This window comes from Manis javanica, chromosome 2, assembly GCF_040802235.1.
Source record: "Manis javanica isolate MJ-LG chromosome 2, MJ_LKY, whole genome shotgun sequence".
Classification (NCBI taxonomy): Eukaryota; Metazoa; Chordata; class Mammalia; order Pholidota; family Manidae; genus Manis; species Manis javanica.
Window position 1 is genome coordinate 225,105,176 of NC_133157.1, and position 24,187 is coordinate 225,129,362.

The window sequence follows — 24,187 nt, forward strand, 5'->3', positions numbered from 1 at the left end:
GTCCTCCCTGGCACATTCACCGTGGGGGCGGTCGAGCAGTACCCTGCCGGGTTCTGAGTGCACCCCCAGGGGCCATCTGCGCCCAGGGCTGCGGACTGCCCACTGGTGTCAGAAGCAGGCCGAACCCGAGCTGGGAGCCCTCCCCAGGCAGCCCCGTCTTTGCCCTGCCTGATGGTTAACAGTTTTGACAGGCCAGGCTATTTTTAGAAGCCTGTTCCCACTCCTTTTCCCTGTGGGAAAAGGAAAACAAGTTAAATTTTAAATTAACCCACCAGCCCTCCCTCTTCCTGCACACAGCACACACCGTGGCCACTCCAGGCGCAAAGCCACACAGGAGGGCTTGGTGAGGAGGAGGTTTACGGTTTTGCCAGGGGCCTGGCCCATGCCGGGCTCTGCCAGGGGCCCTTGTGTCTGTGACCAGGGCGGAGGTCCTGTGCGGTGCCTGAGGTACCATGACCACCGCCGTCCTCAGCAGAAACGAGCTCAGGGGAAACAACTCGTTGGTCACACATATGGCCAGGAGGGCCAGGGCCCAGTTGGAACTGGGCCGCCTGGCTCCTAGGCCAGTGCCCTCTGCCATACCTGAGGATGGGTAGGGGGCAGAGGAGGGCCCCATGGAGGTGCAGGTGAGTGCCCACAGTGCACAGGCCTCTCACCTCCACGTAGCCCTCTGTCCTTCCAAAACCCTTCCACACCCAGTTTCTTCGGTGCTGACAATAGCCCTGGGGGCCAGGCGGCATCAAGATTTCACCCCCACGTGGCCAGGAACCCCTGAAGCCCAGCCATAAAATCACATCTTATTTCGGGTTATAACCTCAGAACAGCTTTTCTGCAGCACCCAGTGAGCCTACGGTGGGACCTGGGTAGGAACCGGCCCATGTGCAAATGGGTCTGTAGCCCCCCCAAGTACAGGGGAGTGTTGGAGTCACAGCTTGAAAAACAATGAGATAGAGCGGAAAGATAAGTTTAGAATCAAAGTTAAACAGTCACCGGGTTTTAGCTATTAACCTGATAAAGAGTTAGAAAAAATGTCAAAGTCTCTGACTTGATCAGTTTACACTGAAGCTTTGGGGAAGAAGTCACCTCCTCATCTTCAGAGTGGCTACAGCAATTCTGACCAGGAGGGAAGACACTGGTGCCCTCAGGGAGCCCAGTGGGGCCCACCAGCACCAGTCCCTACCTTCCCTTCTCTGCTTGGGCTGTAACACACACTGAAACTGCTCAGTCACTTCTGAACCAGAGTTTACCTCGTGAAATTCAGATTGGGCAGTGACTCGCCACCAACCCCCACCCCACACACCGGGCCAGGACCGCTCACTTCCCTCCAGTGCTTTTTCTCAAACGAGGCATGGCCTTCCTGGGTGCTGGGAAAAAAAGTCAGCATCGGTGTGCACTGCTTGATTCAGTCTGCAGAAGGTTTAGCAGCTTTGTTGAGGTCTGACTGGCACATACTAAATTACACATGTCTGAAGTGTGTACACCCCTGAGCCATCTCCACCCCGAATTCCTCCTGCTGCTGCGCAGTGCCTCCCTTCTGCCCCCACACCACCTTCCAGTCAGACGTCTGTTACTGCAGATGAGTTCGCACTTTCTAGAGGTTTATTTAAGTGGATTCTTACACCATGTCGTCTTTTGACCAGCTTCATTCAGAATTAATCATGATCATGTTGAGATTGATTTATGTTGTTTTGTGGATCAATAGTTTGTCCCTATTTTTATGGCTGAGAAACATCCACCATATGCACGTACCATGTACTCCTTATCCATTTACTTGTTGATAGACATTTGGCTTGCTTCCAGTTATTGACCTTAAAAAAAAGTAGCTGTAACCATTCGTGTGAAAGAGTATGGACATGTGCTTTCATTTATTTGGAGTCACTGCCTGGGAATAGAATTGTTGGATTACGTGATAGAGGCATGTTTGTCCTCTAAACATCACTTCTGTCATCCCTGATGTTGGAATTTGTGTCTTCTCTTCTTTCCCCTGTTCAGTGTGGCTAGAGGTTTACTAAGTCTGTTGAACTTCTCAGAGAACCAGCTTTTGGTGTCATTGATGTTCTCTATCGATTTTCTCTTTTCTACTTCAAAGATTTCCACTTTGCTGTTTGTTATTTTCTTTCTTTTCCTTACTTTGTATTTAATTTGGTCTTCTACTCCTAATTTCTTAGCAAAGAAGCTGAAATCATAAATTTGAGGTGTTTTTTCCTAACAGGTATTTAGTGCTGTAAATTTCATTCTCTGCATTGCTTTATTGGCATCTCACAAATTTTGATGTATTGTGTTTTCATTTTCACTCAGTTCAAAGTAATTTCTAACTTTACATTCACTTCTGTGATCAATTTTAAGCTAATTTCTGTGAAAGGTATAAGGTCTGTGCTAGATGCATTTTTTTTGCGTGTGAATGTCCAGTTGTTCCAGCACCATTTGTTGAAAAGACCATCTTTTCTCCATTGTATTGCGTTTGTTCCTCTCTTGAAGATTGGTTGACTCTGTCTACGTGGATCTGGTTTGGGGCTCTCTATTCTGGTCCATTGACCCATTTGTCTGTTCTTTCACCAGTACTTACATCTTGGGTACTAGAGGTTTATGATAAGACTTGAAGTCAAGTAGTGTCAGTCCTCTGACTTTGTTCTTTTCCTTCAATATTGTGTTGGCTATTTTTGCCCCTCAATATAAGCTTTAGAATCAGTTTATCAGTGTCCACAAAATCACCTGCTGGGACTTTGATTTTGATCACACTGACTGTAGATCAAGTTGGGAAGAACTGGCCTCTTGACGATACTACGTTTTCCCATCCATGAACATGGACTGTCTCCCCAGGTATTCACTACTTCTTTGATTACTTTCATCAGAGTTTTATCTCCTCATATAGCTCTTGCACCAATTTTGTTAGGTTTATGCCTAAGTATTTCATTTTGGGGGGTACTAGTTGACTTTTGTATACTTACCTTGTATCCTGCAACCTAGTATAATCACTTAGTTCTGAGGGGTTTTTTATAAGTTCTTTCAGGTTTTCTACATAGACAATCATGTTTAACTCCTTTGTTACAGCTGTAACTTTCATTTTATTATTTTAGGAGTGTTTTAGGGTCTATGTACTACACATCTTTAATTCATCACAGTCTGTCTTGAAGTGACATTACATAACTTTATGTACACCTTAAGACCCTTATAGTATAGCTCCAGTTCTTCTCTCTAAGCTTTAACACTATTGTTATCATAGGTTTTATTTGTGTATATATTATAAGCTCCACAGAATATTTTTATTTAAAGAGATTTCAATAAGAAAAAACCCTTGTCTATTTAACCATGTACTCACCATTTCCTGTGCCTTCATTTCTTTTTATCCATCCATGTTTCCACGCCGTGTCGTTTTCTTTGTGCCTAAGAGACATTCCTGAAAGCACAGGTCTGCTTCTGCTGAATTCTCTCTGCTTTTGTATTTCTGAAAAAGTCTGTATTTCACTCCTGTTTTTGAGTTGGTTTTTTGCTGGTTTTGAGTTCTGGGCCAGCAGTCGTCCACCCCCCTCACCCTGTGCCTCACGGTGTTGCCCCCTGTTGTTCCCGCTACACTGTTTCTGATAAGAAACCACTGTCTCCCGTATCTTTGTTCCCCTACATATAACATGGCTTTTTTCTCTGGCTGCTTTTAAGATGTTTTTCTTTATTGATGGGCTTGAACAATATGAGTGTAGTGTGTGCTTTGATGTAGTTTTCTTCATATTTCTCGTGCTTGGCATTTGTTTAGCTATTTGGATCTGAGAATTTATAGTTTCAATCAATTGTGGAAAAATTTTGGCCATTATTTCTCAACTATGTTTCTGTCTCCCTCTGCTCTCCTGTCCTTCAGGGGATCCCAGCTGCGGGTGTGGGTATTGCTGTATCTCCAGTACACTGATATTTTTCTTCCGTGATGTATATTCTGCCGTCAACCCCATCTGGTTTACTTTCATCTCAGATATTGTACATTTCTTTGATAGAAGTTTGAATTGGGCCTTTTTTTGTGACTTCCATGTCATTGCTTAACTTTCTGAACATCTGGGATGGTTATAATAGTTGTCTTAATGTCCTCATTTGCTAATTCTGACAATTGTGTCAGTTCTGGGCCTGTTTTGATTGTTAGTCTTTTTTTCTTCTCGTTGTGAGTCATCTTTTTCTGCTTCTTTCCACACCTGGCAAACTTTCATTGGATGCCTGACATTATCAATTTTACCTTGGTTGGGTGCTGGCTATAAATATCCTTGAGGTTCTGGGACATGGTTTCATTACTTAGAAAAAGTTCTATTATTTTGGTTTATGTGCTAAGATTTTTTAGTTAGGACCAGAGCAGTTTAGTCTAGGGCCAGTTATTCCCCACTAGGAAGGCAAGAGCTTTCTAACTAGGCCACCACCTGTGAATTCTGGCGTGTTGTTGTCTGGTTGGTGGGAACAGGCACCAGTCCCAGGTCCAGGTGAGCACCAGACACTTTTACCTGCGGCCCTTTCGGGTGGGCCTCCCCAGCTGTCCGTGCTTTGGGTGTTATGCTGAGTACTTTCAGGGACCCTCTCTAGAGCTCGTGGTCTCATTGTTGTTCTCTTCTACCTGGTGTTCTGTCCTAAAACCTCTAGCTGCCTTCATCTCCCTGGACTCTCAGCTCCATTTCTCAACTCCCAGTTTCCAGGGGTACCCCTGGAGTCCCCACAAACTCTCCCAAGGAAGCAAGCTGGGGTATCATAGTGCTTTTCAGCTCGCAGGAGTCGCTGTTCTTTTTGACCTCATAACCAGTGTCTCGGAAACCACTGTCTCATGTATTTTGTCTGTTTTGGTTTTGGTTTTTTATGCCAGGGGGAGGGTCAGTCTGCTCCTGTCACTCCTTCTTGGCTGGAAACAAAAGTCTCTTTCACTCTAGGTGTTTTGACATGATTTTGTTTCACCAAAGGGCACATTAATATGTAAGAAGTCTCATAGCCAGGACGAATAACTTACTGTTGTCAAAGAGAAATCATTCATTCATTCATTTGCTCATTCAGGAAATGTTTAGCCGGCCCCCATGAGGCAGGAGGAAAATGCAGTGGACACAACACAGGCACGCTGTTTCCTTTGGGGCTGACTTGGAACCAGATCCAAGGAACTTTAATAACTCTCTTGGGAAAACATAAGAAAAATAAAGCCCTCCATCATTCAGTCAGCAGACACTTACTAAGCACCCGGCATCTGCCAGACCCTGCTCGGCACTGCCCCAAGGAACACATGGTCTAAGAGGGCAGATGAACAGCAGACGGTGGGGTCACTGTCTGCTGAAGACTGGAACGCAGACCACAGGGAAGGGGAACGTGTCCAGTTCTGACCATGAGATGGGAAGAGAGTACCTCCCAGAGAGGTGGCAGTGAACTGGATTTTGAAAGATGATCAGGGCAGTGGCCATGGAAGGTGAGAGGCACAGGCGGGCCTCAGCGGCTGGGGCCTCCATGCTAAAGGCCAGGTTCAGGGGAGCGACTGGTGGAGGCTCTCTGGAGGCAGGTCCGGGGCGCAGCTCAGTGAGGGCCCGGCCACCTTTCCAGTCAGCTGTGCTTCCCAGTCAGGGGACTGGCCATGTAGTGAAGATCCTGTGTCCTGAGCGGTTGTTCTGTGTCCCCTTTCTGTAAACAGGCCATGCTGATCCATGGGTAATGGGCGTGTGTCCCTACCTGTGCCCCCCATCCTTTCCAGTCAGGCTTGCCTCTCCTGGGCCACAGAAGACAGGCCACTCAACACCGTATCATGAGAAATGGATGCCATCATGTGGCAGTGTGGGTCCCCCACTCAGCCCCCATGGAGTAGCCTTCATCCCTGCTTCCGAGTGCCCCTGTGCACCCAGTCCTCTGGCTAGGTTGGGCCTGGCACCCATGTGGAGGTGACTTGGCTTGCCAGGTGGAGGGGACTCCTGCCGGGAGCCAGGAGAGCTGTGTGGGTCCCGGTCCCCATGGAGCCAGCTGGAGTCCTGGCCAAGTGTGTCTGGCACTGAGCGATTGTCCTTGGCGAGGCAGTGGTCAGGCTGGCAGCTAGCACCCGGGACCTGTGTGGGTGCCTTGTTGGAGGAGAGAGACAGCAGAGGGGCAGGGGCAGCATGGGCCACAGGCTGGGCTGGGGCAGCTTTCATGCTGGGCACGTGTTCCTGAGATCCCATCACAGATGGGACTCGGGGTAGGACCTGCCTTCATAGGCCCCAAAGGTGGAGTTGAGTTCCAGGGGCAGAAGTGGAGAGAAAGGCCTTCCACGTGGGTGCAGCTGGAAGGACAGATGGCCTTGGAGAACAGGACATGGCACTTGGCCCTGACTGGGGTCAGGCAGGCCCTTGAAGCATCCAAAGTTTGGCTTCACCTGGCGGGGCAGTGGGGAAAGAGATGCGGCCCCCCACCATCCCCTAGTGCTTGGCAGGGGGGGGTGGCACCTGGCCTGTCGGGCTCACAGCCCCAGCTCTGCCCCCTCCCAGCTGAGGCCTGGCCGTAGCTGCCTGCCGATGCCCCCAGGCCCCATGCCAGCCTGCGCTCCCACCCTCTGAGAGGGGCCTCTGCCCCTTGGCTTCCCAGCATCACGGGAGGGCAGCTGGTGATTTCTAGCCCTGAAAGACACACTCCATGCCCAGCCTGGGCCAAAGGCCCTTTTCTCAGTTTCTGGGAAAAGCAGATTTATCAGTTTGTTAAAAGGGGAAATGTTGACAGGAAAGAAAGGCACAAAATGAATGAATAATTGCAGCCTGGTTCTTGGTCCCCAGAGAACAATATTCTAGTCTCTTGCTTTTATTAGAAAAGTGAGCCATAAAGAGCTCAGCCAGAGAACTGGGGATCGGCCCCAGGGCCTCCTAGGCTGACAGGTGGAGGGGGACCCCACGGGCCTTCTGCCAGGGCCCTTCCCTGAGGGACCAGAGGCCAGGCCCTGACACACAGAGACATGCGGTTGAGCGGGGTGGGCAAAGAGACCCTGCACTGTCCTGGGAGCAGCTGCCAGGGTGCCTCGTGGGCCTGCCCTGCCCTTGGGGACCAGGGCCCCTGAGAGACCAGAGCCCCAGCCTCCAACCTGCCTTTATCAGACATTACCTTAAGGTCACACGGTGCCCACTGGGTCATCTCCCTCTGTGACTAGCAGGCTTTGCTGGTGGTAACAGTGTTCTTTCACTCCCGGGACTCCCAAAAGCATATGCTCTGGACGGGGACTGGGGTGGCCAAGCAGCTGAGGTCATTCCGGGCTCTGTCCCTCACTGTCCATCAGTCAGATTCCCTCCCCTTACAGAGCCTTCATGTCCTTCCCGGGAAATAATCATCTCAATAGTCAACAGTAATGAGATGCTCGCGGGCTGACAGGAGATGCCATGTTCTTTCGGTAAATGCTAGCAAGTGCCTCCTGGCCAGCTGCTTGTTTCTGGCCTGGGGAGACAGAGGCCGGAGACCACAGTGCCTTCCCCGAGTGGGGAGGAAAAGGATGTGGCCGGCTGGAGGGCTGACACATGTGAGTGGATGTCGGAGGTCACACAGGATGAGGCCAGGCAGGCGAGGGAGAGCCCCAGGCCAGCTCCATCTTCCTGTGTCTCTCCAGCCCTTCTCGGCCTCCTGTCTGGCCTCCCGTCTCTGCACCGCTACCCACGGCCTGTGTGACCCGCAGACCCACGCATCGGCTGTCCCTCTTCTGGTTAGCCCCCAGTGCCTTCCCATCTCCAGGCACACACGGGGTCTCCCTGCAGCGCCCTGGCCTGGCTGGCGACCGCCGCCCACCCCCGTCCCACCAGGCGAGCCTTCCCCTGCCCGGGCACCCCGCCCGGGAAGCTCTCTCCGAATGCACACCTGCTTGCTCCTGCCTTTCTATTTTCTTTCTTTCTAGAAATGTTTGTTTCCTTTCTTGAACATTTTGTTTTCCTGGAGTGCAGGAAGAGCTGAACCAAGGGCCCTTGGACGAGTGAATGCAGGGGGTGGATGGTCTCAGGCAGAGGGGCTGCCATGCCCCGGGCCCACAGGGGTGGGGGCCTCCGTTAGCTGCTGCTGCTGTGAGGGGGTGGCGGGGCACGGTGCAGGCAGCGGGGCCGGGGGGCTCTAGCAGTGACTGGGCGAGGCCACCTCGGGAAGCTGCTGCAATCCCTCCTCCCCGAGGCCCCTTCCCGTCCCGGCCTTGCTTCCCACTGGACGGTGTGCCTTCCGAGTCTCCGAGTCCCATGAAGTTCCGCTGCTGCGTCGCCTGATACTGGGGACGACTTCAGCCTCAGGACAAACTGCTCTGATAACTAGGGCCTCTGGCAACATTGGGAGCTTTATCTTCACTTACTTTAATTTTAATGATCCCGATTAGCACTAAGTGCTGTCTAGCTTTTACTCTGGGTTTTAGTTAAAGCCTATTAAAGGTGCCAGCATGAGAAAAGACAGGCAAGACACAGGTGTGCCAGGCATTGAGCCCCGGCAGGTGGGCACAGCCTCGTGGTGCTGCTGAGGAAGCCAGTGCCCAGGGGAGAGCAAGGCCCTGACCGCTGACCACCGAGAGGGGGCCCAGACATGAAGTTCAGGCCTGTGGGGCTCCTGAGAGGTGCTGCGGTGGGCAGAGCAGGCCCCGGGCTGGAAGGAGGCATGGTCACCTCAACCCGGCCTTCCTCACCTCCTCTGTGTGGCCACTCCTCGCAGACATGGCTGGGCTCGGCTGTGGCCCTGGGGACTCCCAGTGTCATCAGGAGATGAGCAGGGACCCCAGGCAGCCGTGGCAGAGCCTGAGGGAACTGAGGGCAGAGTGTAGGGTTTCCTGGTGTAGAAGGAGCCTGCTAGGGCCCGGGGGCCCGATGGGGAGGCCCTGCAGGCGGCTGGGGTGGAGGGGCCTGGGAACCACTGCACGTGCCCCTTACGAGGCTGCAGCCTGGGCTGCCTCATCATTTTTCTTGATGTCCACCTTCCTCTCCAAGGAGACCGCAGTCCCCAGAGCGAGGGTGCCCGCACATTCTGACTTCCTGAGCCCTTGTGTGGGTGTCCCATCACTCTCTTTCAGCCAGGAAGGACACCAAGGCCACTCTGCGCACCCTGTCCCTCTTCTAGAGCAAAAAGTGGCTGGGTCAAGTCTCAGGCTCCCAGCAAGGGGCTGTCCATTCTTCTGCTTGGCCCCTTCCCACTGGGTGGGTGCCCATGGGCAGGACTTACTTGTCTGTGAAATGGGGTGACACCCTTTACCTTTCTGGGTCCCTGTGAGGGGAGATGAGATGACATACACAGAGTGCCAAAGCCCGAGGGCGTGCCATTGAGGTCTCCCCCCGTCCTACCCATGTACACAGGCCCGTGAGTGGGTGTGCTCACCTGCATGCACACACAGACTTGTGTGCACCTGAGCCATTTGGCTTGATTAACAATCGCTTTCCTTTTGGATCTGAAATGATTTCACAAGCAGGCTGTGTATAAGGCCTTGGAGATTGGCAGGACAAGTCGATGGCCATTAGCAATGCTTAGGCAGAAACGCCCCTGCCATCCCGGAGCCAGGCTGCAGCATGATGCATTTCCACTGGAGGGACCGTCACCCTTAGCTGAGTCATCTTCCTGCCCAGCCAACCTGGGCAGCCATCTGGATTCATGCCAGGAGAGAGGCTGCTCCCAGCCCAGCTTTCAGCCCGCAAGGGGGCTGGAAACTCTGTCCCAGGACACACCTGCCCCCGTCAGAGGCTGCAGGGGCAGGCCTAGCCGCTGATATGCAGACCCTGCTTATGTTCCAATCACGAATGTCGTGGGGTCCCAAGGCTGGGCCCTGGGGTCCAAATCGGGAGGCGCACACCCACCTTGCCTCCAGCCCTTGCGGGCTCACCCTGCCCACCCCCCACACCATGGGAGGTGGTTTAGGTGGTCAGAGAGGTCCCACCAGCCCCACCATCCCATTTCTCAGTGACCAGGACAGATTCCCATTTTTTCCTCTTCTTGTACATTTTTTATTTAAAAGCATACACTGTAGCCCTCGTTTCAGAAGACAGGGCATATGAGGAGAGCTTACCTGCCTCTCTGGAAATCTAGTTACCGAGCTGCTGCTCTGGGCAGGGCCTGATGGTGCCAGAGGCTTGGATGAAGGATGCCGAAAACCTCTCAGGGCTAATTTGACCCCTGGCCTCAGCCATCCGCCATCACTGCAGCTGGTACGTGTCATACGTCTGCCGGTCAGACTGGACCAGGGCCCTGACGACCCCATGGCAACTTATCACCTCGTTAAAGGAAGGCCCTCTCTCCATATATATTGGGAGGTCCAGGGGATTAGAGCTTCGGCATAGGAATCTTGGGGACACCGTTTAGCCCATAGCATTACATAGGACATGCATGGGCATTTGTTTAGCACACGTTGTACAGTGATAAGAATAAAAGTGGGCTGTGAGCTCTCTTTTCACGTAAACCTTATTGACAAATTTTATAAAATGATTTATGCTCATTGTAGAAAGATGGACACAAAGGAGAAATTAATTATTCCTAGTAAGCCCATCATCGTGAGATAGTGGTTGTTGACAAGTGGGTGCAGAGTTGTCAGCATTATTTTGTCTGTACCTAGTTTATAAAAGTGAGGATGACTGTAAATGTGGGTACGTAACTGTGCTACTGGTGGTGCACACGGTCACCCTCTCCGTACTACATGACATCTGAGGCCTGGGCCTAGAGTTCCTTCCTGTCAGGGGTCCCTCGTTTTTGTAGCCTACCCCCATATTTGGGGACTATAGATAGTCCCAGTTTTCCAGTGTTGTAATCTAAACTCACAATGGTGCTCACTGATATTTCACTAGAAGTGTGTCTATTTTTCAAGGCTATTTACTGCTTATTATGAGATTGTCTTCCATAAGTATTACAGCTTTTGGACGCTGATCAGCCGTGCATGCAAATGTCTGTTTCCCTTGACTCTTGCTGGCAGCAGCTTTGATTTTCCTTAAAAAGCTGTGCCAGTCTTCCAGGTCAGAAAAGATGGCAGTGTGGGCTTTCAGCTCGCATCCCCTGGATGCAGGCGAGGCGGAGCTCTTTGCCACGTGTGGGCTGCGTGTGCCGTCTCGGACCGAGGGCCCCTCACGTCTGTTGTGTCCTTTCGTGCAGCGTGGGCCGGGCCAGAAGGGCCGCTCACTGCAGCTCACACCCGTCCTCGCGCCCCCGCGCTGGCCTCACGCGTCTCTTCCGCCTGGAGGCTCGTGGCCCACACCTGCCTGGGTTCTCCGTCTTCGAGGCCTTTCACTTCCAGCCCCCTCCTGCTCTGGCCCTGGGGAGGACAGGGCACTTCTGAGGCCAGCCCAGCAACCCCTCTGCGCAAGGAGTTTAGCTCCTGCCCTGGAGGCACCTTGCATTTTCTCCCACGTTGACTGACTTAACTTTCCTCAGAACACAGGGCCAGGGTGGCGAAGCAGGAGTTTGAATCAGGCAGAGCTGGTCTAGCTGTGCGGTGTGGCCCTGGCGCCCAGCAGTGGCTGGTACGTGTAGCCCTTGTCCCCTGAGCGTCTGCAGGACAGGTGGCAGCAGGTGCAGTTCAGAGACTGTTGGCCAGGCTGTGTACCCAGGGCTGGGCCAGGGGCTCAGTCACATGGGGGACATAGACACATAATAAGGACCCGCAGAACGTATGATGGGTGCTGTCATGTCAGGACTGTGGGACACATAGGCAGTCCCGTGTGGAGACCAGCGTGCTCCCCAGCGGACCAACGTCAGCCTGGCACTGGCCTTGGAGAAGGCACTCTGAGGAGCCAGGTGAGCGGGGAGGCTCTGCAGGTAAGGCCTCTGCTTTCTGTCTCTGCTGCTCCGTGTTGGGGGCCGAAAGGATCTGACAGCTTCCCTGAGGCCTCATGAAAAAGGGAAAAAGCAAAACATTCTGCTGGTTGAATTGTTTTTTGTGTTAGATGTTGTGTCTATGAAGATTGCTTGGTGATTATTTTTGTGCCTGGAACCTTTTGGCAATAAAGGCCTCCAGGCCGGATCTGCGTCCTTAAAAGGGGCCACTGGGGCTTCCCAGCTCTGGGCCTGGCTGAGCGTGTCTCCCACTCCCAGCCCCAGCAAAGATCTCTGCTGGGGAGCCGTGCTGGGATGGCCAGGCCGGCGGAAGCTTCATTCTCACATGTAGATTCTGCCATGGGAACTGTTGCACAGAGTGCCCTTCAGAAGCAGGTCGGTATGGGCTTGGCTTTGCAGGAACACATGCCTCTTGCACCCACCCCTGCAGTCCCTGCCCTCGGCCTCCTGGGGCTGGGAGGGTGTGGTGGCCAGGCAGGCAGGCAGTGACTATGGGCTGCTGCAGGCCAGTGGTCCACCCTGCGACCCCCTCTCCTCGGAGGACCCCTTAGTCCTCTCCTGCTCCTGGCACCATCAGTCCCTCCCTCCCTCTTCCCAGGCTCCCTTGAAGCCCCTCCTGCTGCCCACCAGGCTGCTGTCCCCACCACCCCGCCCAGACAGCCGTCCTCCAGGTCCCCTGTCCTGTCACTGATGTGCCACCATTGACCACCCCTCTCCTGAGACTCCTCCTCACTTGGCACCTGGGACCCCTCTCTCCCCGCGGGGCTGCCTTCCTGCCCTCTCCTTATCCTGCACCCTCCGGGCTACAGTGCCCCGCTGTCCTCAGAGGCCCCCATCTTCCCACTCTGCACCTGTGCCCTGGGGGCATCTTCCAGCACCCCAGCTCCAAATCCATCCACACCCTCCACTCTGCCTTTAAAACTGAGAAGTCATTTGTGTACCACAAAGTTTACCCTTTTGAAGTGTAAGACTCAGTGGTTTTGAGACCCCAGACCCACCAGCTATCCCCCCCCACCCCTCACCCCAGCCCCTGGGGACCACCTGTCTACTTTCCGTCTCTCTCCTTTGCCTGTGTCGGACCTTCCATGTCCGTGGAGTCACACTGCGTGTGGCGCTGTGTCCGGCTCTCCCTGAGCACGAGGTCAGGATCCCTCCGCCCTGTGGTGCGTGTCAGTGCTTCGCTCCGCCGTGCTCAGCTCTCGTCCTCAGCCCCCCTCAGGATGATCTATTCGGGTATGTATCAGGCACTTCACCTTAACATGGCCAAGGTCAGATTCTTCATAGCCAGACTACCAACCCTGTCCCCTGGCAACCCCACCCCAGTCCACATCAGCTCTTGGCCGCCCAGGCTCAGCCCCGGATGCCTTCCCCACCAGATGCGTGGTCCTCGCTAACCCCTGCAGACCACGCCGGATCTGACAGCCTCTTACCCAGCCACTGCCCCTACCGGGTCCAGGCCACCCTCCTCTGCCCAAACCACACGTGGGAACCTCCCAAATCCTCTCTGATTTCCTCGCCGCCCACTTCACTCTACTCTGCTCACAACAGCCCGAGTAAGCCCATGTCTTACTAGTAAGCCTAAGTCAAGTCCCATGTCTCCCTCTGCTCAGCACCCCCCTGGGGGCTCCTATCGCACCCGGTGGAAAGGCCAAGTGCTTCCCCAGCCTGGAGGCCCCTGGATTCAGCGCAGGGGCTCTCGCGGATGGCATGTCTTGGTGCCCCGTGTGCTTGGGCCCTGCACCTGCTCTTCATCTGCCTGGCACTCCCCCTCCCGGCTGTCTCTGTGTCCAGCTCCTTCAAGGCTCAGCCTAAATGCCACCTCCTCGCAGGGACAGTCCCTAGCTGTGACATAAAACAGCCTCCCATTCTCTCCTTTATCCTTCACAACTTAATACCACCTGACCGACTGATACGTGTACGGGTGTGCCCACGTGTGTGCGTGTGCACGTACATGTGGGGGCATGCTCTCATTCGCTGGTGTCCTCTCCCACCTGGGGTAAGCCCTGGCCGTCAGGGACCTGGCTTTATTCCTAGCACCAGGCACAGTGATGATGGATGGGTGAGCGGATGGATGGGTGAACAGAGACAGACGCACCTGCACGGCTCCCTGATGGGCAAGATGGGCCACAGCTCCCGCCAGGTCCCCATGACTCAGGCAAGGCATCTCAGTACTGAATTGTTTTCCTAGGTGGATCTGTGGATGTATTTTATTCTTTCTGGAGATGAGGCCTTAGCGTGGTTGTGGTTAAAGATCATGAGCTTTGTAGTCAGAGCCACGTTTAATCCCAGCACTATTCAACAGCTTTAATCAAACTAGTAGCCCACGAGCCTTCAGTTTTTTCTCTCTAGGCCTAGCTTACAAGACTATTTAGAAGACAAAAGTGAGTTGCTTGAAACATGCCTGTTGCTCTAGCTGGCACGTAATTAGTGTTAAATTAAAGCCCTCAGTAAATATTACTGTCTGTCCTATTCAATCAAAAAATGAATAAAAGTTACAACCAGTCCCGTTACCGAGATCTGCCCCACTTTGAGGGAGCTGTGTGCCGGGTCGGCCGTGGTGGGCTCAGGACCCGGAAGGGCTGCCACTGCGCCCCAGCTGCAGCAGCAGCCCCCCTCCGGCCTGGGCCCGCTGTGCCTACAGGCTGCTTGCTGCCTTGCCCAGGCCCATAAGCCCGGGAGCCTTGGGGATGCGGTTTGGTCTTGACTTTCCTAGGGAAGCCGTGTAGCTCAGGGCTGGGATGGAGGCCACAGCTAAGGGGCAGCCCAGAGGTGCTGGCTGCACACACTGTGGCCTGCCCTGGCCACTCGCTCCCTGAGCAAACACAGCTACTTGGAAGAAGATGGTGGTGATGATTCAATTATTTGAGAGAACAAACTGTTTCAAAGCCCTCATTTGCATACTGGCTCCCAGTACACTCATTGCAAACCCTTCTTGGTTCTCTAGAGCAACAGCACGTCCCCGAACCTCCCTCGCTGGCTGCCTGTGTGCAGGATCGTGCGGGTGCCCCTTAGCTGGAATTCAGACTGTTCAGAGTCAGGTCACCCCTCCTCTTATCAGTTGTGGCAGGGGTCCCTCCCTCAGGGTGGCCCAGGGGGGAGCTTCCCTGCCTTGGAGAGGGTCACCCACAGACTGGCCGAGCCCAGCTTTGCCTGCACCCACTGCAGAGAGTCTGTTCTCCTCGGTCAGGAATCTCCCTGTGAGCTTAGTACCAGAGCATGAACAGAGGAAGGGGGTACAGGGGCAGATCAGCAAAGGGTGCAGGTGTGAGCTGTGGGCAGCCAGGCAGAGTGAGAGCAGGAAGGCCTTGGAACTAGGAGAAGGGATGGGGGCCCCAGGCTTTGGAGGGTGCCTGTGCCCTGGGGGAGCAGGGGAGAGTGGATGAAAGCTGGGCAGCTCTGGACTCAGAGTGTGGGTGACTTGTGGGGGGGGCATCCCTACAGGGCCGAGCCACCCAGCCCGGGGGCCAGGGGACGGGAGGGCAGGCTTGGCGAGGCGAGTGTGCCTGCCAGCATGCGGGGCAGCTAGTAGAGGTGCGGAGAGCCGTGGGGTCCAGGGTCTCGGGTCAGAAGGGGCTGCAGCCCAGAGGTGCCCGAGGACAGAGGCAGGAATGGGGTCACCTGGCAGAGCCAGGGAGGTGGGAGGGGAGGGGAGCCGGCGAGGACTGCAGCTGCCCGCATGGCGTCCTCATGCGCCGGTGCTGACCCCCGAGGGCTCCAGAAATTCTCACCTGGAGCTTGGCCTTCCCAGTCATCATGAAGTTGCAGTTGAAGTAGGGAGAATAAGGCTACTTTTATGGTTTTTAGCTTGATTTATAGCTGCTGGATATTCGGACACGAGGCGGGGGGCCAGTCCCCACTTGTGCTCTTGCCCTGAGCCGGCCCCGCCGGCGGGTGGGGGGCCTGGCTGGCCTGGGTCCCCCGAGTCTCTACCGGCAAAGGCGGCCGCCAGGTCCCCGAGTCAGGAGCCGTCCCTTGCCCAGGGTGCTGCCCCGTGGCTGGGATTGCTTTCCTGCTGATTAAGTGGACAACACCGCAGGCAGTCATTTCCAAGTCACTTTTTAAAATTCCGTTTTTCTCCTGGAGGCAATGCTGTTGGGTCAGAGAGGCGTGTGCTGCTTGTCACTGACAGTAAGAGGCCGGTTTGCCAGCCCGAGACGGGGGCTGGGCATGGGGGTGCGGCGTCCGACCCGCCAGGGTGGAGACCCTGATTCTAATTCCCAGTCTCCTGCGACCTCAGCGACACCGGGTCCTCAGCATCGACTCCTCCACAAGCTTCACTGCACTGACCATCGCCTCCTCTGGGCCTCTGCACAGACCAGTGTACCAGGCGGCCTTCCTGCCAGGGCTCCACGCCCCTGCACGTCCCTCTCACTGCACTGTCCCCCCAGCCTGTCAGCACTGCAGCATGGCTGGACTTGGGGTCCCAGACACTCACCCAGTGTTTGTTGTTTTGAATGGAGTCCCTGTGTTGGGGGCTGGGGGGTGCCGAGCACCCTGGCACCATTTCTGAAAGAATGTCTACCTGTGGCAGGTAGTATTTTCCTCAGCACACAGAACCCTTCCCCATCCCGCACTGGGCTTTTGCAGAGCGGCCTTGCACTCCCCAAACCAGAGGAGGGACGCCATCCTGCCCACCGGCTGGGGGAGGCCCGAGGCTGCTGGGGCCCAGGGAATAGGACTGCAGAGCTGTACATCTGATGGCTTCCACCTTCTGCCCCTCAGAAGTCGGCACTGTGTAAGTGACCCCCACGCCCTCACCCCCCACCACAAAGACGTGGTGCTGTGGGAGCCCAGTGCATGCAGGTGGGCCCTGTGGGGTGAGGCAGCCTCTAGGAGGGAATGGCCTCACCGTTCAAAGGCCTGGTGAGGTCTGTAGGCCCAGCCTGGAGTCAGGTCAGACTTCCCAGGGAAGGGGCCCTGCTCTGAGTTTGACAAGGTAAAGGTGTTCCAGGAACAGGCACAGGTGTGCAGCTATGTCCCAGGTGACGTCAAGCCTTCCCTTAACTTCCTGCAAAGTGGCAACATTCCCACCTTCTCTGCGGCATTGCCGCGAGGATTAAACGTGAGCGTGTTGAGTGACTAACACAGCCCTGCGCAGTGGAAGTCAGCAGTGGAAGCCGCTGTACCGCTATTCAGAGCGACCTGACACTGGGGGTAGCTCCTGGTGGCCAGCGGCCTAGTCCCCGGGAGTCTCTGGGGTCTGTGGTGAGCTCTCCAGTGCAGTCACCCTGCTGAGTGCCCTCCCTGGATGGATGGCCAGGACCCAGGCTCCAGGGTCCTCCTCCCCAGGGTTGAGCAGATGGGTTTCTCAGGGCTTGTGAGTAAGCTGACATCGCTTGGACTCCTCACGCTGCTCAGGGTCGGGGGGCTCAGGCTGCGTGTTTGCCTCCAAGCTCTGATTTTGGTGGACCTGCTGTGGTCACGTGTACAGTGGGCATGTCAGAGTTCACAGAGGCCCCCAGGTTGGGCATTTGAACCATCTGAAGAAACTTTTAAATGCAGTCCAGTTCGCCCGCATCCACACGAGCTGGCTGGTTCTGTGCTAGGCTGGCTGGCCTCAGCCAGGCAAGTCCGGCTGCATCTCTGTGCGGGTCCTTTGTTCACAGGCCAGCCTGTGTGCTGGGCCCTGGGCCCACAGCTCACACTCCACGTACTATGGGGAGACACATCCCCTGTCTCCTCAGACACAGGGGATGGGCGCGGAGAAGGGACGTGGGAGAGAAGCCTGAGGAGGGCTCTGGAGCAGGGGGTGGGGGGTGCAAAGATGCAGACAAGCTTGTTTAGCGGGCACAGCAGCAGCAGGAGGTGCAGGGTGCCAGGGATCCCCACCGCCCGCGCCCCAGGCACCCGGCAAGGCTTCCTGCTGACTGGTTCCTGTGCTCAGGGCAGGAGGCGCACGCCTGGTTGCCCAACTGCAGGGCTAGTGTTGGGGTCTGAACCCAGGCCTGGGGTCCCCAGAGCCTACCCTCTGAGAGTGAGACTTAGGCCACAGATGCCATAGGCCCTAGTGGCAAGGACAGTGGGGGAGAGCAGGTGACCCCAGGTTTCTGTTGTGCAACCTTGGAGGGCTGGTCCAGCCCTTGAGGCAGCGAGCACAGAAATTCTCAGGCTCAGCCAGAGCTCACACAGGGCCCACTGCCCGCTCCCAGACCACAGGTGCTCCAGGGACACCGGGATCTGACAGTCCCCAAGGTAGTGTGGGGTCGACATGTGACCCTCTGAGGAGATCCCTGCAGGCTGTCGGGTTAGGAGCCCCTCCCCTGAGGAACAGACTTCCTTTGAACTGCTGTCTGTCCCTGGGGCCCCATTAGGGAGGGCTAAGTGGCCCTGGGCAGATGGCAGCTCCGGGGAGCCCAGCTCGCATGGGCAGATGTGGACCAGCTGTTGCGGGTTAGGGAGGGCTGGGGTCTCTGCTCCCCAGCAGCTGTTTCCTGAGCGCCTCCTGGGCCCCAGGTTCCTCAGACCCTGGGCACACGCAGCAAGCAGACCTCCCGGGGGCCTCCCTGGGCCTTTGCTGGGGGAGACGCAGCCTGGCGGGGGTGGGCGGGTTTGGAATCTGATGAGGTCACACAGACCTGGCCTTGCTTCAGTTCTGCCACAGCCCCATGGCAGGACCTCAGCGCTGCACCCCATTTCTCTTTAAGGAAGGGACCGTGTCCCATGGTGTGGTTGGTACCCGGCCCCCAGGGGGCACCTGCAAGCACTTCACCGTCACCCACTCCCCACCCGTCCTGTTCATTCGGCTCTGTGAACACTCAGCATAGGAACTCTGTCATCTGCATCAGGCTTTTACATACGGCTCAACCCCACTTATGGGGGTAGACTTGGATTTTACCACTGTGCCAGGATGGCTTTAAATGGGATTCCCCAGCCTAGGAATAAGCAGCTTAGGAGACCCTCACTCCAAACTTAAGTGCAGGGCCTGAAGTCAGGGAAAAAGGTCCTGCTGTCTTATGTAGCAGGGACAGACCTGCAGAGGTCACCACCAATAGGTGGAAAGGGCCGTGACCCGGAAGGGGTTTGTGCGTGCTCATCCACTTGCTCCACAGGTGCTGATCCAGCCCACCTGGGGGTCCGAGCAGGGGGCTGAGGGCTGGAGCTTCCCACTGGGGTTAGCTGAGCCCAGTATGCTGACATGTGCCCAGGCAAAACCTCAAGATGCTTGCAGCCCTGGCCAGGTGACAGGACAACAGGCCGGGAACCCAGCAGTTGTGGCTGGGAGCTTCATGCTTGAGGGAGATGGCCTGGCACAGCCAGCTGATGCAGGGGCCTTTGTTCCATTGGGGCAGGTTCAGGAGGGTCTCACCCTTTATGGAGGAGGTGGGCTGCCTATTGTCTTGACCTGGGCTGGGCTGGGCTCATTTCAAGTGGCATATTGATGGGAGTAGGACAGCCGTGCCTCAGGATGGCCACTGCAGTGCCACTGGCCTGGCCCTGCCACTGCCTCTGGTCCCCTCTCACCTGGCAGTCTGTGGGCCTCGAAGCAGCAGGAGGCCTGGCTGAACCACTGGGCAGGGCCAGGAACCCTTGGCTCCTGTGCTGCAATTGCACTGGGCCTTTCTGTGTCCATCGCAGTGGTCCTGCCAGGGGCACCTGCTGCTTCAGGGACCACGTGAACTCATGGGGAAGGCAGCAGCTTAGGGTGTGAGCTCTGCAGGCTGAGTACCAGCTCCGGCAAGTGGTCTAACCTCTGTGTACCTGGTCTATAAATTGGGGACAGTGGCGTCCCTTTGTCACAGGGCCCTGGGAAGATCCATGGGCCCGCCTTCCGAAGTGGGGAGCAGTGCCATGTGCCCAGGTGTGCTCGGCAGTGGGAGTTGGTATTGTGTCGTGGTGGCTGCTGCATGGGTGCTTCAGAAGCTATAGGCCGGTGTGACGCAGGAGGGGAGCACACATCCATTCATCCAGACATTCCCTGGGCCCCTGCCCTCTGGCAGAGTGTGGGGAGAGCTGTGGAGACGGTCAGCGACAGCCCAGGGTGCTGGGGGCTGGGAGTGGAAGTAGCTGCGGTTCTGAGGGCTTCCCACTGGGCAGTGGACATGCCTGTCAGGCTCCAGGGACCCCGCAGTCTGACACTCATCAGCACCCTGGCTGGGCAGGCATCAGCATCCCATCCTGCAGAGGAGGAGACAGGCAGCGAGGGCCTTACACGCCAGCGGCCTGGCAAGCTCGCTCCCAGGGCCGACTCTGTCACCCTTCGCGGAGCGGTCCTCCTCCTGAGCTCTCTCCCCAGACCCGCCCGCCTCAGGTGCGCCGCCCGCACTGCCGTGGGACCGGGGAGTCCCTTCTCCAAGGACAGCTGGTGGCAGCTTCGGTGTCTGTGCGGAAAGCTCAGTTTGGGAAGCCAGACTGCCCCCAAAGCGACTTTCTGTGCTTGCGCTGAGATCGGTGTTCCCTTGCGCCGGCACAGCATCGGCTTGGGAGGAGCAGGACGGGACACGCAGCGGCCACTGACTCTGTTACCATAGCGCCTCCCGAGGGCAGCCTGCCCGAACGTGGTGGGGACAGGGACCTGGGTGACAGGTGCCGTTCGAGTGGCCCCTCGGGACTCAACCTGGGCAGGCCTTTGGGGGTATTCCAGGGCTCCTTGACCCTGCCCTCTGGGAGCCAGACGGTGAATTTAGAGAAGCCACCAGTGCTTGGAAGAAGACCAGAAGCCCATTCCTGAGAGCAGGCCACCAACCTGCTGTAGGCCCTGGCAAGTCCCTTCTCTGGGCCAGCTCTGCCCAGACAGCCCCACAGCCCGAGGCTGGCACAGCTGCAGGGGCCTTTCACACTGTGCTGTGCAGTGCAGGGGTACTGCCTGGCCCCACGCTCCTCCTCAGCAAACCTGAGGGGACCCAGCCAACACAAAGGGGCAGCAGCCCGAGGGCACCTCTCATGTGGGCTGGAGGTGGCTCGGGTAGAGGGGGGCTGGAGGGATAAGAGGAGCCGGAGGGGCCCCAGGAGACATACCGCCGGGATCTGGTGAATCCACACTCATGTTCAGTGCCTGCCTGTCCAGAATACCGTGCATGTCCAGCACCCTGGAACCTCTGGGATGCTCAAGCCCTGGTCAGAGGAGTGGAGGCTAGGCGGCTGCTCCAGGGCCTCAGTACAGTCCCCTCTGCAGAGCCTTGGGCCCAGAGCTAGCCCGTGCTGCACAGGGGCAGCCGGGGTGCATGGCCCTGAGGCAGTTCTGCGCCCACAGCCCCCTCTGCCATCCTGGCTGCCTGCACCCTGGGTGGGGGAGGGGCGGTGGGGGCGCTTCTCACCCCGTGCTGGGCCTGTGCAGGCCTGCCTTCCTCGGGCTGCAAGCCCCTGGGCCCAGGGCAGAGGGAACAGGGGCGGCCGACCCCCTGACCACACCCCCGTGAACCTCTAGGCCGCCGACCAGCTCTCAGCAGGGTGGTGCTCTCTGGTGGCCCAAAGGGGTGCCCTTGGTCGTGACCAGCAGCCCAGGAAGCACGGGGTGGCAGCCTGGCAACACCACTGTCCAGCTGCACTGGCTGCTCAGGCACACAGCCGCCCAGGAGGCTCCCTGTGGCCACGTCTCTCCCGGCGGATCCGGGTGTGTGCTGGGACGTCGTGGCTCCCGGGGAGCTCGGCTGTCACCGCCTGGAGTCTGTTTGACACAATAAAGATTGGCCAAGCACCAGGGGGGTGTCAGGCCCAGGGCTGTGTGCGAGGTGTCAGAGGGGAGGCGCCTGGCACAGTGTCCAGCACATCGTGTGAGCAAACACGGGCCTTGGCTGTATGAACAGAGGGTCTGAATGTGGGCTTCGAGGGTTAGGCCCAAGCTCGAGAATCCCCACAGAGGAAGCCTGTTTTGAAATCACCCAGTCCGTTCCTGTCGTGTATCAGGCAGGGAAGCAGAGGCTCAGAGATTTGCTTTAGGGTCAGCGATTTACTTTAGGTCACACAACCATAGATGGGCCAGGTCCATCTGTCAGTTAGTTCAGTGAATGAACCCTGAATCTCCACCCTAAGAGTTCATCTGTGTAGGAAGACTGTCCACAGAAAACTCCGGTGCAGAGCGCTGTGTGATATGAGAAGGAGCTTGTGCCTGGCTGGGTGTGGTTCAGGAAGTCTTCCTAGAGGAGGTGCCGCTTGAGTTAGAAAAGGCCAATAGGAGACGATAAGGCTTAGGGTTTGAGAGGCCTGTGTGTGGCCATGGTGGGGGGTGACATATTGTCTGGTCCCAGGGTGCCAGGAGAGAGAGACCACCATGTGGGCGAGGCAGACAGCCTTTGACCTGGTCTAGAATACTCTGGACGGATCGCCAAGAGCATCATTCCTGCGTCCGGCATCACTTTTGTCTTCTCTCTGGAAACCCTTTTTCTTGGCTGTCCCCCTCCGGTGGAAGGACTCAGGTGTTCAGAGACCTGGCTCCTAGGCCTGACCAGTGGAAGAGGTCAAATCCAGGCAGAGGCCCCACATGCACAGGCCCTGCCGGGAGTGAGGGGGAAGTACCTGAGTCCCAGCCCTCAGGAATCTGTTGGTGGGGCACAGAGGGCCAAGAGCAGCACCCGAGGAACCTGGGAGGGAGACTTCCTGGTGAGGGAGACTGCAGAGGCTCCGGGCGGAGGCCATATACAGCTTGTGCAAAGGCCCAGTGGCAGGGAACAACGCATGACCCGTTCCCACGCGCACTCTGACCCTCCCCGCACACCCTCTTCCTCCGTCCCTCAGCTCCTCATTTAGGAAGGAGGCCCCATGACCCCAAATCTCCCCAGCGCCAACACTGCCACGTGTGTGATCTGGCTCTGCAGGTGAGAAGGTCCGAGGCTGGGATGACATTGTGTGGCTAGAACAAGGCTTGATGCAGAGCCACAGGAACAGTGGAGGGGCCTCCCTGGGGGGCAGGAATCTTTGCTTTATTTAGAAAGGCTTGAGAGAAGATGAAAAATGAGAGATTGAAAAGGGATAGACTTTGTTCAGGGACAGAGGAGTCATTTTAAATTCTCTGCTGTTCTCACAAAGATGTCTTTGCATAATGCTCCCAGCCAGCAGGCATATTTTCCATTTTTTCCTCCCATTTTTTTACTGGTTTATCCTCAATTGTCTGAAGTGCTTGTCCAAAAAAAGAAGGTTGAAGCGGGGGTACTTACTAGAGGCACTGTTTCCAGCAAGCCACAGTGTTCCCTGTGCAAAACTGTTCTCTTGTTGGGAAGGAAAGGGGGCCCAGGGCCACATCTCCACGTGGCCCTGGGCATGTCCACACCGGGTCCCAGGATCCTCCTCTGAAAGGTGAGACCCCGGTTAGCTGACCGTTGGAGCTGGTACATGTCACCACTAAATGCTGTAACAGCCCCAAGATTTCAGCGACCTAACATACTTAACTTATTTTATGTCTCATGGTGTTCTGGGTGTGGGGGTGCTTTCTGGAGCTCACTGGGGGACCCCAGTTCTTCCTGTCTTCTGGTTCTGGCCACCCGGCAGCTCCTCCCACCCTGCAGTCCTGCCTACCCTGGGGCTCCACCTCCCCTCTGGTCCGTTGGCTCTCCTGTCAGCCAGGAGACTGGGTAGGAGGAGGGATGTGTTTGGGGGCCAGGTTTGGGGGAAGCCACTTCCTCCCTGCCACTCCGGTCAGGACTCAGACCCTCTGGGGAGGCTGCATCTGGCTGTGTGCTGAGGAGGAAAGGGAATGGCCTGTCAAGTGTCCTGCTGGCCTCCGCCATGAGAACTTTCTCCAGTCCAGGTGACCCGGGAAGGCCCCCGGCAGGGGGCATGTGAGCAGGGCCTTGAGGCACAGAGCTGGGGCAGGTGTGCCAGGGAAGAGGCGACGGGAGCCCAGCGCAGAGGGCCGGGTGGCTGCAGACGGCAGCAGAGGCCCCACGCCGGGGCCCGCTCCCATCATGCCCTACCGCGGGCGAGGAAGCGGGACTGCTGGCTCCTGGTGGGTTCACCTTGGCCCTCGACTCTGCATCGAGCTCAGCCACCTGCCCGTGTGGCCCTAAGTACCCTGGTCTGGCAGCTGTAGAGAGTGTGCGTGGACAGGGAGACCTTGGACTCGGTGTGTGCTGGCAATGTGTTTCTTCCTACCATTCAAGCCAGGGGTTCACCAGGGTCCACAGGCAGCCGTGCACCGCACCACACGTGCCAGGACACAGCCCTGAGACCTGCCAGCTGGGCAGCCCTCACACTCCCCAGAGCCCCTCCCCCATAGCCCCCTCTGCAGGGACACTGTGCGGGGCCGCCTTGCGGGGTGACATGTTCAGGAAGCTAGAGAGCCTCCCCGTAAGACAACTCTCCAACTCGCCTTAATTTTAATTTAATTCCCTTTAATCTTTAATGAAAAGTTGTAAAAGTAAATTATTTACCCAAGAGAGCCAAACGGCTCCTCAGGAGCTGTTCTCCACTTGAGGGTAATTACACGTGCGGGCCTCGAACAGTCTCTCTCCCTGGATGCCAAGGAACAGGGATTCTGGTTTATGAACTAATTAGCTGCCTCAATAATTGTTAAAAAGGCATGCCATTTGGTGGCTTGAGA

At 56.4% G+C, this 24,187-nt stretch overlaps 1 protein-coding gene across 7 annotated transcripts in view; it reads left to right on the forward strand.

Annotated features, from left to right (window-relative positions):
- Window positions 1-24,187, forward strand: part of TRAPPC9 (trafficking protein particle complex subunit 9) — a 588,199-nt gene that overhangs the window by 552,823 nt on the left and 11,189 nt on the right. Inside the window, exon 22 of one of the 7 annotated variants that reach the window (XM_073230286.1) lies at window positions 16,247-16,450. The exons of the other annotated variants lie outside the window; for them this stretch is intronic. Within the exon in view, the coding sequence (XP_073086387.1) occupies window positions 16,247-16,413 (167 nt within the window). The 3' untranslated portion in view covers window positions 16,414-16,450. The remainder of the gene's footprint in view (window positions 1-16,246; window positions 16,451-24,187) is intronic. 7 annotated transcript variants of the gene reach the window in all.